General features: G+C 39.5%; 1 protein-coding gene and 1 pseudogene across 5 annotated transcripts in view; one reads left to right on the top strand and one right to left on the bottom strand.

The window, feature by feature from the left end:
• Positions 1 to 242: 242 nt before the first annotated feature.
• SGCG (sarcoglycan gamma) overlaps positions 243 to 16,812 on the bottom strand; it is a 117,013-nt gene continuing 100,443 nt past the window's right edge. For 4 of the 5 annotated variants that reach the window (XM_055122638.1, XM_055122404.1, XM_055122525.1 and 1 more), the window contains 3 exons: positions 15,479 to 15,551; positions 6,522 to 6,645; positions 243 to 3,065 (listed from right to left, as the gene is read on the bottom strand). In XM_055122638.1, coding sequence (XP_054978613.1) covers positions 2,889 to 3,065; positions 6,522 to 6,645; positions 15,479 to 15,551 — 374 coding nt within the window. In that variant the 3' untranslated portion in view covers positions 243 to 2,888. The remainder of the gene's footprint in view (positions 3,066 to 6,521; positions 6,646 to 15,478; positions 15,552 to 16,812) is intronic. The other variant, XM_055122460.1, reaches the window with a different exon arrangement.
• LOC105942801 (protein FAM221A-like) lies at positions 6,950 to 7,727 on the top strand (annotated as a pseudogene).

Below are 16,812 nucleotides of genomic sequence, written 5' to 3' on the forward strand. Positions count from 1 at the left end.
ATATTGTGCACATTAGAATTTAAAATATTGGAGAATGGTGAGAGCTGCAGCAATAGTGCAGTGGGTAGGACACTTGCCTTGCACGTGGCTGACCTAGGTTTGCTCCCTGGCATTCCATATGCTTAACCCCCCCCAATGGCCCCCCAGCACTGCCAGGAGTGATCCTTGAGTGCAGATCCCTGAACACTGCCAGGCATTGTCCCCGCCCCCTCTTCCACAAAATATTGGGAATAGTTCGGTAACAACAAGACTCACAATGGAGACATTACTGGTGCCCACTCGAGGAAATCGATGAGCAATGGGAGGACAGTGCTACAGTTATAAACAGTTTACACTTTTTAATTAACAGCAGTTAAAGCAGCATTAGAAAGAGTTCACTCTTAATTTTAAGACTTGGTAAAAATGAACTTGTGTTTATAGTTGCGAATCCGATAATTAGAAAATTCCAATGCTGTTGGTGCTACTACATCTTGAGCTGTTTGGGGATTCTTATTTGTAAAAACATGCCAATTTTGAGGGCTGTGAAATTCCCCACCGAGGGCGGTATAAGCCCCTCATGATCATGGGGATGACATGGGAAAGGATGTTTTCGGGCTCTCCGGGTTGCTCTCTCTCCCTGCTCGCATTGGTGCTCTCAAGCCGCCTCTCCACCAGGGACGGCTGTTGCCTTGGACGGATGAAGAAAGAACCAGGGCCAAGCTTGTTGCTGATTAGTTGCCATTTATTCAATCTTTCATCTCTCCCAGCTCTCTCCAACCCTCTTTCTCTCTCTCTGTCAATCTCTCTGACTGTGCAATTCTTTCTTCGCACTGTATCTGTCTCTCTCTTTCTCTGTCTGCTTCAATCAATCCATCCATCAATCCATCCAACCATCCACAATCCATTTCTCTCTACAATCCCCATTCTCTCTACAATTCCCCTCTCTCAACAATCCATTTCTTCTAACAATCCCCCTTTCTCCCTGCAGCCACTCTTTTATATCCTCTCCCCATGCCTCCCCAGCCACACCTCCCCACGAGAAGTGTAATCAAAAATGTTTTTCCAGACTTCTCGACCACCTGCAGCCCATGAGGGCAAAACAGCCTTTAGTGTGTTTCTCCTCTCCTTAGACCTTAAGTTCCTTAGACCTGCAACTAATTAGCATCTTTAATTCTCCTTTCTAATATTTACCATTCTGTATGGACACAGTAATAGACACATTAGGCTTCTAGGGGACATCTCACCACAGACTCAGACTGCAGTGCTTAGGCTGGATCAATCATTCCTAACTCCAGCAGGATCCAAATCTAGTTATTACTTTTGGATCATGACAGAATTTGTCCATGACCAACCAAGCTCTTAACTTATAGTTAAGCATTAGGGCACTTTGGCCAGGCCCATTTTGATGCCAGGGTAGGTCATAGCACACCGCTTGCCCTGGGTCCATCCAGTCCCTTGTCGGGACCCTGTTTTTGGGGATCTAGGAAGTAAGGGCAACTAAGGCTTACATCAAGAAAGCAGATGTCCAGGAGGTAAATTATCTTGAGTCAATCAGCTCCCAAGTCACAGGCTTGTCTTTTTAACAGTCTTCCTGTATCCATACAAAAAGCAACTACTTTGAAATAATAACCATACAGAGGACATTAAGGAGAAGAGAAAGACAATATTTATGAGTCAGAGTCTGATCAGGAGCAAAGGTGATTGACAGGCTGGGGGGGGTAATCAACAAACACAAACTTCCAGCAGCCAGGGAGGAAGGGCAAACCAACCGTTATCCTACACCTATTAAGACAATTAGTGGAAACAAAATCAAAACTGATCTGCATGTGTGTGTATGGTGTGAAGGTGTTAAATACTGAAGAATTTACACAAAACAAACTTGTTTTTATAGATTCTGTATGTCCCAGTTGATTTACACAGCAACATAGTAGGCAATTTCAGAAATTGTGGAAATCTGTTTTTTGAAGTGACAGGCTAAATTGTCATCTCTGTGTCAAGGTAAATACATACTCAATACAATTTATATTACAACCTATCCACTGTTTGATCTTTTTTCGTGGATGACAAAACTCCTTTGGACTTCAGCTTCTTTGCTTGTCAAATGAATATGATCCCATATAGATGTGTGTTTCAGAGGGAATGAGACAACATATCAAAATATTTGAGTGGAAACTACTATCATTTTTTTTTTGTTAATTTCAGTTTCTACAGTAGGGACTTGGGGGTCTCAGGCTATCAATAGCAATCTCAGAATTTTTGAGAGGGCATTAAAGAAAATAAAGGTACCCAAAGTGTGAAGATTTTGAAAACTGTAGGTTGATTTTTATTGCTCTTGTCTATATGGAATGACTGATTTTAAATAATTTATTCCTTTGACTACATATTGAAAATCAGATCAAAGCACCTTCAGAAACAAGATTTTCTCAGGAAGGCTGACAACACTTTGCATTAAAATTTACAGGGTTGAGTTAGAGTAGGGTAACACCTTATAGCTCCTTGGGGCATTTTAGGGTTTACCAATGGTATTTATGGAGTGTTAGAGATCCTCAGCTGAACACCATCAATTCATTGCACATAACCATTCAATATTTAACTGTACGTTGACATGTGCAAGAGATGAAGAGGGAGGCAAAGGCAAGTCACAGTGGGTCTGATGAAAGTCCAGAGGAACAAACACATCTTTTTGATAGACTTTGAAGTTTGTGTCTTCTGTCCATGTGGCACTGTAAAATGTAGCTTTGTCCAAATATTCCAATTCTTGTGTTTTCTTGTCTGAGTTGTTTTGATAGTATGTCTTTCTGTTCCCAATTGTTGTCTGAGCATTTCAGGATGTTAAGTTCCTGTCCTAAGCGTGAAGGACTGAAGCCGCACTAGAACAAGGCAGGTGCTCCGTGGAAGATGCAGAGGGTTTAGAGACAGACATGACTGTTTTCTTGGCATGTGGTACCCATGCCCGCCACAGAGAGATAAAGCTTCCCATCTGGGCACACACAGATCTCGTAGAGTCTTTGTGCACTGCTAGCAGGCCCGTGAGTCCCCTGTACCAACTTGGGCAAACACACAGTTTCAGCATCAAGCACAAGCTGCTTGGAGAAAATGAGAATGAAGAATAAACACATGCACAGTTAATCTTTCAAAACGTCCAAAATAAATTATTTAACTGCTTCCCCCTGCCCCCATCACCTATAAAATGGAACTGGCACCTTGCTCACTAAAGCCACAGTTATCTGATTCTGGTAAAGCCCAATTCTAGTGTACAGGCAGATAATAGCCTTAATAATCCGTTTCTACACCTCTAGTTGGAGAGGAAGACAACCACTTTCATCAGAAGGTTCTCTGAAGTGGTGTTCAGAGGACTGAAGGGTCCCACCAGTCATTCTCAGTCTGGTGGCCATAGGCTCAAAGCAAGGGCTCAAGGCTGTGGTGTTCTTTGGGCCCTGTTGTGCTGGGGATCCCCAGAATACCCCTCTGGTGCTGAGTGAAGGCCAGGGGGTGACAGGACTCAAACCTCGATGGGCACATACTGGAGCAGTGCCCTAACCGCTGTACTGGCTCCCAGGCTGGCAGCTATTTAAACAAACAAACAAACAAACAAACAAACAAACAGCCTCATTGATTGTGCTAGTTGAGCTTAGAAAACCCTCTTAAGAATGATTTAGGCTCTGGAGAAAGACTTGTAGGACAGGGACACCAGCTTGACCCTTGGCACCACATGGTTCCTTGAGCACTGGAGGGTGTAGCCAACCTCTCTACCTTGTAGTTAAGAATTATTTGATAAAAATAATACTGATTACTTTGTTTAGTCACATTCATATTTTGTGATATACTCTACGTGAAATCAGTTGTCAGTAGGATAAAGTACAAGCCATAGAAATAGGTTCATCTTAGTAACTTTTTCCCGTGAAAGTTGGAATTTATCCAGGATTCATTTTCCTATGAGAGGCTATTAAATCATTAATGATCAAATGTTTCCCTAATTTATTCATATTATTTGAAATTCATGATGCCTTCTATTAGATGCTGAAAAAAGACAAAAGTCAAAAGAAATAAGATGAAAGATTTTGGCCATCAATCCCACCAGTTTTTATATAAAACTTTTGGTTGTTGATTTTTAGTTGTTTTGTTGTTTGTTTGCTTTGGGGGCCACACCTGGCATACTCAGGACTTACTTCTGGATCTCTACTCGGAGGACCCTGAGTGCTGCTTGGGATTGAAATCAGGACAGTTGAATACAAGGCAAGCATCCTACTTGCTGTACTACCTCTCTGTCCATGACCATTAGATTAGGTTCTGTTTTGTCCTTTATAGTTAAACTGAAACACAAACCAATATATGTTGATTGAGATCAGGAAATATTTTGATAACCTAAATTAATCATCTTTGATGTTGTTGTTTTGTTTGTGCTTAGGGGATCATATGCAGTGCCAAGGATCAAACCTAGGTCAGCTGCTGCAAGGCAAATACATTTCTTGCTGTACTATCTCTTTGACCCCAGAAAATAATTACCAAACGGCCACACCTAAGTCAACCAAGGGCTGCTTTTTAGAAGGAATTAAACTTTGTTGTGATTTGGTTGGTCAAACCTTCCTCCTAGCCAACAAAGGTAAAGTCATTATTTTACATAGCTCCCATCAACAAACTTCAGTCTTTTATGGGGGTGGAGTCAGGGTGGGAGAGGTAGGTAGTGGTTTGGGTCACACTTGGTGGTGCAAAGGGCTTACTCTAGGTTCTGCACCCAAGGATGACTCCTTGCAGGGCTCAGGGCACCCTAAGGTGTGCTTGGGATTGAGCCCTGGTTGGCCACAGCAAGCACCCTATCTCTTGTATTATCACTCTGGCTCCAACAAAATCCAGTCTTTTGAGAGCTGATATGTGCAGTCCAGAGTCTTGCTTGGGTGATGCTCCTGATTCTGTAGCTACAATGTTTTGCATCACATACAGAGTTTGCCTTGTGCTCCGGAGCATTGTCAAAGTAAAAGGAACCCCCAATGGGTGCTTTTTTTTTCTTCCAGGTTTTGAAGCCACACCTAGCCGTGCTCAGAGGTTACTCCTGATTAAGGTTTTGTCTAATATTTTGGGAAATTACTTTTTTACAGTATATTTTGCTTTCCCCGAATTTGTTGTCTTTTTCTCTCTTGTTGTAAATTGATCAGTCTTAAAAAGTGAATAATTTTATGTTTTTCTATTCTGCAATAAATGTTAGTGACTTTTGTTTGAATTAATATTCTGCTTCCTTGCTGTCTTCATTTATATTTTTAGAAAATATTTTGTGTGTTGCCAGACACATCTTCTCTTTCATCTGGCTTCTAGTATTTGGCATATCAATTTTAATGATGGGCCAAGCTGTGTGTTTCTTGTGAAAATGACAATTCATGGCAACAAGTAATAATTAGCTCACAATTGAAACCAGTAAAATGTTTTCAAGGTCTTACATTGTAAGTTATGTAGTGACATTCAAACTTAGTAATGAAGTCTGAAATCCCCAAACTCTTAACTTACTTTTTTTGGTCTTGTTTTGTATTGCCCCCCCCTCCCCCCCGCTGTACTCAGGTCTGACTCCTGGCTCTGTGCTTAGGGATCACTCCTGACCAGGCTCAGGGGACCATATGGGGTTCTGCGAATAAAACTTGGTTAGCTGCATGCAAGGCAAGTACCTTACCCATGATACCATCTCTCTAGTCCCTTGATTTGCAATTTTGATATTGATCTGACTTTAATATCTCGACTAATTTATACATAATGAGACTCCATTTGTGAATTTTATATGCTTCTTGCCAGTTGCTTTGGAGCTGCCTCTCACGGTCTTCACTTGACTCAACTGCATCTTTCATTTATTATCAAGTTAATACAATTTCATAATCTCAACCCCCATTTTACATAATGCTTTAATGCTGTTAAACAATGATTGTTTTTCCTATTTGACAACCATAAAGACAGGTCCAGAGAGGTCCATAATTTTTCCTGAATCCAATAGGTAATTAACTAATTACTATAGTACTCTAACAATCATTGCATGTCCTTCACTGCCTCATTGTGACTTAAGCTTTTTATTAGTGACATTTCCTGATTCCAAGTTTCATATTTTATCCTTACTTAGTTGACATTTTTAAGCTCTTATTTTTCACATAAAAATAATTTAGTGCATGCAAGCACAGAACTCAAGGCAATAAATGATGGTAATGGCCACTTACTGCTATTGACCTTGGAAATTGGATTTTCAGGGAAATTGGATCCCTCAATGAAATGAGTTAACTTATTATCTCCATAAGTTCTATCAAAAGGACATGATGGTTTTCTAAAGCAAAAAATGATGTAAAATTTGACTGCACAAATGTCAAAGTTCCCTGAGTCAATACATAATTATTTATTTTTAGTTCTTCCAATGATATATTATTTGCTTGCTCTCCTTTTTCACTGACTACATTATACCTTTCATGTTTCTTTACAAAACTACCATAAATTTAGTATATGGAGATCTCCATAGATATGATACTCATGCTTGTTGCTAGGATATACATGGGACCTTGATTTATTCAACTCACCATTCCATCGCTACTGTGAAATATAATATCCATTTGAGAAAGGGCCTCAATTTTCCCAGCATGAGCTTTTATATGAACACCCTTTGGGGCATCCATGCTTAGACTCCGTGTGGGGGATTCCAATCTGAAATTAAAATAAGGTAAAGAAAAAGTTGGTTAAAAAATTATATCCCAGAAATCCCTTGATACATGACTTGGCATAGAAAATTCAAGCAGGGGCCTGAGCGATAGCACAGCGGGTAGGGCGTTTGCGTTGCACGCGGCCGACCCGGGTTCGATCCCCGGCATCCCATATGGTCCCCCAAGCACCGCCAGGAGTAATTCCTGAGTGCAAAGCCAGGAGTAACCCCTGAGAAGCGCTGGGTGTGACCCAAAAAGCAAAAAAAAAAAAATTCAAGCAATAATAAATACTGTATCCTTATTTTTGAATGCTAATATTTGTTAATTTTTCCACTGGTAAATTAAAAGATAACACATAATTAATAAACACTTTCATCAGTGAGAGTCTATGAAATTCATGTCCTTTAAAATCTCCAACCTTACAAAAAAAACCAAAAAAACTCTGGGGCTGGAGCAATAGCACAGAGGGTAGGGCGTTTGCCTTGCAAGCGGGCGACTCGGGTTCGATTCCCAGCATCCCATATGGTCCCCTGAGCACCGCCAGGGGTGATTCCTGAGTGCAGAGCCAGGAGTAACCCCTGTGCATTGCCAGGTGTGACCCAATAAGCAAATAAATAAATAAATAAATAAATATATAAATAAATGAAATCTCCAACCTTAGTGCCAGTAGCACTTAGTTTCCAGTAGTGGAAACTAAGCAAGAAAGACTGGCCCAGGGCAAACCAGTGGGGCAGGATGTTCCTTATGCAGCAGTGGCAGGATTAACTGGCTTCAGCTCATTGGCAGCTCATTCAGCTCATTGGCTATATGCGATTGGATGACAGCGGAATTGGTGTCCCTACAATGGAATTTTTAGACTCTCCAGCTACATCAATGGACCATCCATTTCTAAAAGCATTTCATGCATCCTCTAGTTCTCCAGAAACACAAAAAGCAGGTACAAGTAGTCAAGTTTCTTCCTTAAGGAGACCGGAAGAGGACAATATGGCTTTGTTTGAAAGAAGATACCAGGAAAGGACAGAAATGGAAAAGGCTGTTAAGCAGAAAAGAAAAGCACCATTGCCATTGTCCATGAAAGCTTCCTGAAGAATGTTGGGGAGATTATCCACATATGTCTGTCTCCTTTTAATTTAAGTGTAATAGTTTATTTTTTCTTAAATTATTTATTTTATAATATAAAATGGGCTCGAGCGATAGCACAGCAGCTAGGGCGTTTGCCTTGCATGCTGCCCAACCAGGTTCAATTCCTCCATTCCTCTCAGAGAGCCCGGCAAGCTACCGAGAGTATCCCGCCCGCATGGCAGAGCCTGGCAAGCTACCCGTGGTGTATTCGATATGCCAAAAACAGTAACAAGTCTCATGATGGAGACGTTACTGGTGCCCGCTCAAGTAAATCGATGAGCAATGGGATGACAGTGATACAGAATGTTTCCAGGTTCCCTCCCACCACCTGCTTCCTGATAATAACATCTAAAATGTTTTTTACATGGTGCCTTTTTTCCCCAACAAAGTTGCTTGGGGAAAAGATTTAAGGGCAACATATGTACTTGGTACATGATCATGAAATAACATATAAACCTGGCTCTTGAGTTTGTGTCTTTTTATTTATTTATTTATTTATTTTTTTGTGGGATGACAGGAGCACACTTGGTGATGCTCAGGGGTTACTCCTGATTCTGCACTCACTGATCCTTCCTGGCAGTGTTCAGGGAATCATGTGAGATGCTGCATATCGAACATGGCTCAGCTGCACACAAGGCAAATGCCCTACCTGCTGGGCTATCACTCCAGCCTTGTATATATCTTTATTTAGAAAGATTTTTGGCAGGTGCAATGATTTCTTTTGGTGAAACACTGAAGCAATTGGACAGGATGAATTGATGAATTTATGACCAGTCTTCAGGCTGGTCAGAGTTGGCTTTGTGTTTATAAAATTTGCCAGGATGTGCACTTGTATAATCAAGCATAGAAACAGAATCAGAAATATAAAGGACTGAAAAAACTCTTATTCCCCAGAAATGCTGAAAATACACCAGATGGCATATCATAGTCACTCAAAACATTCTTCAGTTCTGATCTTATCAAAGCAGTGTGATGCGAGGTAGGGACAACACAGGAGAGAGGGAGGGGGCCCGGAGACAGTGGTGGAAGGCAAGAGACACTACGGCGGGGATTGTGGCTTGGAAATCTGTATTCCTGAAACCCTATCATTGGCACTATTTAAAATTGTAAAGCACAGTACCAAAAATTAAAAGTAAAAAAAAAAGTTTTTTTCAGTTACTCCAGCCTACTTCAACAATTTGAAATGCTGATTTGACTGAAATGCTTAAAGACATGGGGTAGCATTTTATAGTTTACTTTGTAGAGATACTTTACTTCCTTGGTTAAGCTGATTCCGAGGTACTTGATTTTCTGGGGCACGATTGTGAATGGGATTGCTTTTTACATGTCCCTTTCCTTTGACTCATTGTTTGCATATAGGAAGCCCATGGATTTTTGGGTATTGATTTTATAGCCTGCGACTTTACTGTACAAGTCTATTGTTTCTAAGAGTTTCTTAGTAGAGGTTTTAGGCTTCTCTAGATATATTATCATATAGTCTGCGAATAGTGAGAGTTTGATTTCTTCCTTTCCTTTCTCGATGCCCTTGATGTCTTTTTTTTTGCCTAACAGCTATTGCAAGTTCTTCCAGTACTATGTTGAATAGAAGTGGTGAGAGTGTGCATCCTTGTCTTGTCCCTGATCTTAGAGGAAAGGCCCTTAGTTTTTCCCCATTGAGGATAATGCTTGCCATGGGTTTGTGGTAGATGGCTTTGACTATCTTGAGGAAAGTTCCTCCAAAACCCATTTTGGTGAGAGTTTTCATCGTGAACGGATGTTGGATCATGTCAAATGCTTTCTCTGCATCTATTGATATGATCATATGTTTTTTTATCTTTATTTTTGTTGATATGATGGATTATGTTGATTTATTTCCGAATGTTAAACCATCCTTGCATCCCCGGGATGAATTCCACTTGGTCATGGTGTATGATCTTTTTGGTAAGTTGTTGGATTCTATTTGATAATATTTTGTTGAGGATGTTCATCAGGGATATTGGTCTATAATTTTCTTTGTTAGTGGTGTCTTTGTTTGCTTTTGGTATTAGGGAGATATGTGCCTCATAGAAACTGTTTGGAAGAGTTCCTGTTTTTTTTTTTTTTTTTTGCTTTTTGGGTCACACCTAGCGATGCACAAGGGTCACTCCTGGCTCTGCACTCAGGAATTACCCCTGGCGGTGCTCAGGGGACCATATGGGATGCTGGGAATCGAACCCGGGTCGGCCGCGTGCAAGGCAAACGCCCTACCCGCTGTGCTATCACTCCAGCCCCTGTTTTTTCAATTTCCTGGAAAAGCTTGGGGAGAACTGGCAGCAGGTCCTCTTTAAATGTTTGGAAGAATTCGCCAGTGAATCCTTCTGGACCTGGGCTTTTGTTTTGGGGGAGATTTTTGATTACAGTTTCAATTTTCTTGATATTAATGGGTCTATTCAAGTATTCCAGGTCTTCTTGGTTCAGTCTTGGGAGATTATAGGAATCAAGGAATTCATTCATTTCTTCTAGGTTCTCTTGTTTCGTGGCATACAGACCTTCAAAGTAGTCTCTAATGATCTTTTGAATCTCATTGGTTTCTGTTGTGATGTCCCCCTTTTCAGTTCATTAGGGTTCTCTCTCTCTCTTTGTGAGTCTTGTTAGCGGTTTATCAATCTTGTTTATTTTCTCAAAGAACCAGCTCTTGGTTTCATTGACCTTTTGAATTGTTTTCTGAGTTTCCATGTCGTTAATTTTTTATCTAATTTTTATTATTTCTTTCCTTCCGTCTGGTTTGGGTTCCTTTTTCTGGTCCTCTTCTAAGATCTTGAGCCGTGAAGTCAAGCTATCTATGTAGGCCCTTTCTTTCTTCCTGAGGAATGCTTGCAGAGCTATAAATTTTCCCCTTAACACGGCTTTAGCTGTGTCCCTGTACCCGCATGGTGATTCACTAATTAAAAAATAAAAAATAAATTAAAAAAAAAGAAATGCTTAAAGACAGATGAGAGGGAAAACAGATGAGATGGAAAACAGGGGAGAAAATGGAGGGATGAGAGAAGTACTCAATGACAAATATGCATTTAAATTGAGTGAAAATTATGTGATAAACTTCATTCAAATTCATTTGTGAGTGTCTAAATCATGGCTGTTAATACACTTAAATTGTCTAAATTGTCTCCTTTTGATCTCTTTTGAGATTTATTTATAGGTCTTTGAAGCAAGGTTAGTAAATGAGCTTTTATACCTAACTATACCCACATACATAACTGAGCCAGAGGTGGTTTGTGGACATGAATCCCACACACCTAACTTTTGGCAGTTTAATTTCTTGGAAAATTTGGTCCCAACTTTTTGAATGTCAGAAGAGAGCAGCAGGCTGCAGAAATGCCTCCGGACCCCAAATATTTAAAATATTCCAGAATTCCAGGAGTGAGCAGCTGTTTATGCGGCCGCATGATACCTCATACTATTCATAACAAGCAATACAAAATAAATTATTTAGCAGCTGCCTGTGGGGCAGGCTTGAGTGGTGGTGGTAAAATTCAAACTAACAGCGGTGGGAATGTTTAATGGTGGTGGAATTAGTGTTGAAATGTTGAATGTAAACAATTACTGCTAACAACTTTATGAAAATAAAATTTAAACATTAAAAAATGTAATGTGGAGTACATTTCAGCTCAATCAGTGACTGACAAATAGCAGTACTCTTACATTAAGAAAAATCTCAAAAGTTGCTGTTTGATAACTTTTTGGAGTTCTTAATATACATTCCCCCTATTATTACACATCAATTATGTTCTATGTAAATTATCATACACAATTTATTATAGCATGCTAATTTTTAAAAAAAATTTTTATTGAGATTCCATGTGGAAAGTTACAAAGTTTTCAGGTTTAAGTCTCAGTTATACAATGCTCGAACACCCATCCCTTCACCAGTGCACATATTCCACCACCAAGAATCACAGTATAGCTCCACCCCGCCCCCCTCACTCCTAGCCCCCCCACACCCCTAGCCCCCGCCGCCTGTGTAACTGATAAATTTCACTTTCCTTTCACTTTACTTTGATTACATTCAATATTTCAACAAAACTCACTATTTTTGTTTTGTTTTGTTTTTGGGTCACACCTGGTGACACACAGAGGTTACTCCTGGCACTCCACTCAGGAATTACCCCTGGCGATGCTCAGGGGACTATATTGGATGCTGGGATTAGAACCCGGGTTGGCCGCGTGCAAGGCAAACGCCCTACCCGCTGTGCTATTGCTCCAGCCCCCAAAACTCACTATTATTATTTGGAGTTTCTTCCCCCTAAAGTTGGACCTGCTGAAAAGGAAGCGCTTGATAATTTGTTTTCCATTGCTGAGAATGAATAGATATAAGGTCAAGTGACCGCAATAGCGGCCTCACAGTTTTGGGTTTCTGTATTTTAGTATTTTAGTAAATAAGTCCAGAGAAATATCTGCCAGAGATTGCATCACTGCAAACTTGTACTTCTCAGTTATATTATATGAGTACAATCTTTCTATGTCTGTCTCTATCTTTCTGACTCATTTCACTCAACATGATACTTTCCATATTGATCCATTTATATGCAAATTTCATGACTTCATGTTTTCTCACAGCTACATAGCATTCCATTGTGTATATGTACCAGAGTTTCTTTAACCAGTCGTCTGTTTTGGGGCACTCTGGTTGTTTCCAGATTCTGGCTATTGTAAACAGTGCGGCAATGAACATAGAAATGTAGATGTCATCTCGACTATACCTTTTTGCCTCTCCGGGATATATTCCCAGGAGTGGTATTGCTGGGTCAAATGGAAGCTCAATTTCTAATTTTTCGAGAATCGTCCATATTGTTTTCCAAAAGGGCAGAACCAGTCGGCATTCCCACCAGCAGTGAAGAAGACTCCCTTTCTCCCCACACCCACGCCAACACCACTTGTTTTTGTTTTTTGGGATGTGGGCCAGTCTCTGTGGTGTAAGATGATATCTCATTGTTGTTTTGATCTGCATCTCCCTGATGATTAGTGATGTTGAACATTTTCTCATGTGCCTTTCAGCCATTCGGATTTCTTCTTTGGGAAAGTTTCTGTTCACCCCGTTTTTTTGATCGGGTTGGCAGTTTTCTTCTTGTGGAGTTCAACCAGTGCATTGTATATCCTTGATATCAACCCTTTATCGATGGGTACTGCATAAATATCCTTTCCCATTCTGTAGACTGTCTTTGTACTTTGGTCACTGTTTCTCTTGAGGTGCAGAAGTTTCTTAGTTTGAGATAGTCCCATTTATTTATCTCTGTTTTCACTTGCTTGGCCAGTGGTGTGTCAGCTTTGAAGATACCAGTGGCTTCAATGTCATGGAGGGTTTTGCCGACCTTGTCTTCAATGTACCTTAGGGATTCTGGTCTGATGTTGAGGTCTTTAATCCATTTTGATCTGACTTTTGTACATGGTGATAGGTGGAGTTCTAAGCCCATTTTTTTTGCATGGAGCTGTCCAGTTTTGCCAGCACAATTTGTTAAGCATGCTTTTCTTGCTACACTTCACATTTCTTGCTCCCTTATCAAAGATTAGATGGTCATATATTTGGGACTGTTCCATTGGTCTGCCTTTCTGCCTTTGTTTCAGTACCAAGCTGTTTTAATGACTACCACTTTGTAGTAGAGTTGGAAGTTGGGGAGGTTGATTCCTCCCATTTTCTTTTTCCCAAGAATTGTTTTAGCTATTCGTGGGGCCTTATTGTTCCATATGAATTTCAGGAGCACTTGCTACATTTCTTTGAAGAATGACAAGGGTATCCCTATAGGGATCGCATTGAATTTGTACAATGCTTTGGGGAGAATTGCCATTTTGACAATATTAATTCTTCCAATCCATGAGCAGGGGATATCTTTCCATTTCCTCGTGTCTTCTTTTATTTCCTGAAGTAGCATTTTGTAGTTTTCATTATAGAAGTCCTTTACTTCCTTAGTTAAGCTGATTCCGAGGTACTTGATTTTTTGAGGCACAATTGTGAACGGGATTGCTTTTATCGTGTTGCTTTCTTCTCTCTCATTATTTGCATATAAGAAAGCCATGGACTTTTGGGTATTGATTTTATAGCCTGCAACTTTACTATACGAGTCTATTATTTCTAGGAGTTTCTTGGTAGAGGTTTTAGGGTTTTCTAAGTATAATATCATATCATCAGCGAATAGTGAGAGCTTGATTTCTTCCTTTCCTACCTGAATGCCCTTAATATTTTTTTCTTACCTAGTCGCTATTGCAAGTACTTCCAGTACTATATTGTACAGAAGTGGAGAGAGCGGGCATCCTTGTCTCGTCCCTGTTCTCAGAGGGAAGGATCTTAGTTTTTCCCCATTGAGGATGATGCTTGCCATAGGTTTGTGGTAGATGGCTTTGACTATATTGACGAAGGTCCCTTCTATACCCATTTTATAGCATGCTAATTATTCTACATATATTTCAAGTCCAAATTCTAAGTGTGGTTTTAAGAGGTATCTTAGACTTTAAATTATGTTTTTAAAATATCATCTGGTTTTGTTATAAAATATAAATATATTATTTTGGAACCCCGCACAGCAGAGCCTGGCAAGCTACCCATGCATATTGGATATGCCAAAAGCAGTCACAATAAGTCTCTCAATGAGAGACATTACTGGTGCCCACTCGAACAAATCCATGAGCAATGGGATGACAATATTTTGCAACAGAGCAGCAAACAGCAGTTAGCATTCTAGTGGTAAAGTGAAGAACATACAGGCACACAACACCCTGTATAATGAATGAATTTATCTATGAAAGTACGTGGATTATATATATATATAAAATATAGAAATTCCAGGGAATTGCCGGGTATTGGGGAGAGGGGATTGTAGAATTGTTGTTTAATTTGTACAGATCTCCAATTTTGCAAAGAAAAACAAATTCTGAAGATTAACAGTTCTGATGGTTGCAAAAGCAATGTGAATATACTTAAAGTTTTAACTGCACATGTAATGATTAAGATGGTAAATTTTATGTTGTATTTATTATAGTTTAGAAAAGGATTACAGGGGTCTGGAGCAATAATACAGTGGGTAGGATGCATGCAGCTGACCTAGGTTAATCCCTATTATCCCATATAGTCTTTCAAGTGCTGTCAGGAAGAGTACCTGAGTGCAGAAATCCAGGTGTGGCCTCCTCCCCCCCAAAAAAGGGATACTGAAAAGACTTCCAATTTTATTTCAAATATGGGCTTATCATGCATTTAGTTTTATAATGCTCTTTTTGGGTTGCTAACTGTGCACTTATTTTAGAAATGTAATAATGTAAATTGACATTTTTAAGAATGCTTTTTCCAAGTTTTAAACTCACACTAGGTATTGTGGTCTTCTACAAAAAAGCACAAAGATTTTTCTTTTTTGCAGTTGGAATAGAGATGGACAATTAAACATTAATATATAAATGCTTTGAGAAAACTTTCAGATTTAAGCTGATACTTTTCAGGGAAATATTGCATTTGTGAAATACATAAATTATAAGCCTTTAGCAAGTGAACTTCTGAGTAAATGGTGTATTTTAAAGGATTGAGCAAGAGGTAAAAAGAAACTATGGGAGGTCTGGGACAATGAAAAGGCAGGGACTCAATGTGAGAGTGAAGAGTAAGGATGACTATCCCCTTTGGGACAGAGAGCAGTGATTATTAGAAATGGAAAGTCATTTATAGAATAAGGATAACAAATGAAGAAAAAAACATTTGTAAGTTTGAACGAAGTGCTCACCTCAGATCCTGAAATGGGTCTGCTCTGATTAGAGGTGTCTCCACTGAATGTTCAAAAAGAGCTCCCTCAGGCCCTGAAAGAAAGCAAAGAGGCAAAAAGTAAATGATACAAAAAATGTAAATGAAAGCATAAACATATTTTGTTTTAAATTTTTAGTCACCACCACGATTTTCAGCACTGTAAATGGCAGGTTTTTTTCAACATTTCAACACCATAACCTCCACCGGAGTGTCCACTGTCTCATGGATCGCACCCCCACCCCCTAATCACCACCCTCACCATGGTAAGCTTAGCTTTGTAGACAAGTTCTTGGGTTCTGTTGCATTTAGGCATTAGTTATTCCCTTACTGTTTCTTAATAACCTGCATTAGAAAGATCGTTCTGTGTCTTTCTTCTGACTATCTTCACTCAACACAAAATTCTCCAGATCCATCAAATTGCATCCATCAAATTATCATCATCAAGTTGCATGTTTTCATTTTATAGCCAAGCAGTATTCATATTTATAATTGTGCACATACCATAGCGTCTTTAACCAATCATCCGTTCTTGAACACTTAGGTTGTTTCCAGGATTTAGCTATTGTGAATAAATGTACTCTGCAATGAATGTAGCACTACACTGCACTGTCGTCCCATTGTTTATCGATTTGCTCAAGCAGGCACCAGTAATGTCTCCATCGTGAGACTTGTTGTTACTGTTTTTGGCATATTGAATATGCCACGGGTAGCTTGCCAGGCTCTGCTGTATGGGTGGGATACTCTGGGTAGCTTGCCAGGCCCTCCGAGAGGGACGGAGGAATTGAACCTGGGTCAGCCGCGTGTAAGGCAGATGCCCTCCCCTCTGTGCTATCACTCCAGTCCTACAATGAATGTAGGAGCACAAATATCTCTTCTGAATAGAGTTTGATATTTGTTGCTGAATTATACAGAGTTCTAGAGGGAAAAGACATCTGCTTCCGTACTTTCCAAAGAAGTCAAAGTATAATTTTTAAAGCAATTACATGCTTGAGAACAATATTGGCTCCTGAATTGAAAAATTTGCAGTCTCTATTTAAAATATATTAGATGATAATTTGAATAATTTTCTATATTTTATTAATAAAATGGCATCTTGTGCCATTTGCTTCTTTTTTCCCCAATAATCGCATAGGTTGCACTTAATTTTCTTATTTTGAAAATTATGATTATTATCACAAGAGTACCAATATTATTACTTTATAAATTAAAGTACTTCTATACCATAACCACCACTAGCATGCCAAGATGTCTCTCTCTAATCATTAGCTGTTAAAGTTACTTCAGGACATTTATAAAAAATAAAAATATTCTAAA

This window comes from Sorex araneus, chromosome 1 (genome assembly GCF_027595985.1).
Source record: "Sorex araneus isolate mSorAra2 chromosome 1, mSorAra2.pri, whole genome shotgun sequence".
Lineage (NCBI taxonomy): Eukaryota > Metazoa > Chordata > Mammalia > Eulipotyphla > Soricidae > Sorex > Sorex araneus.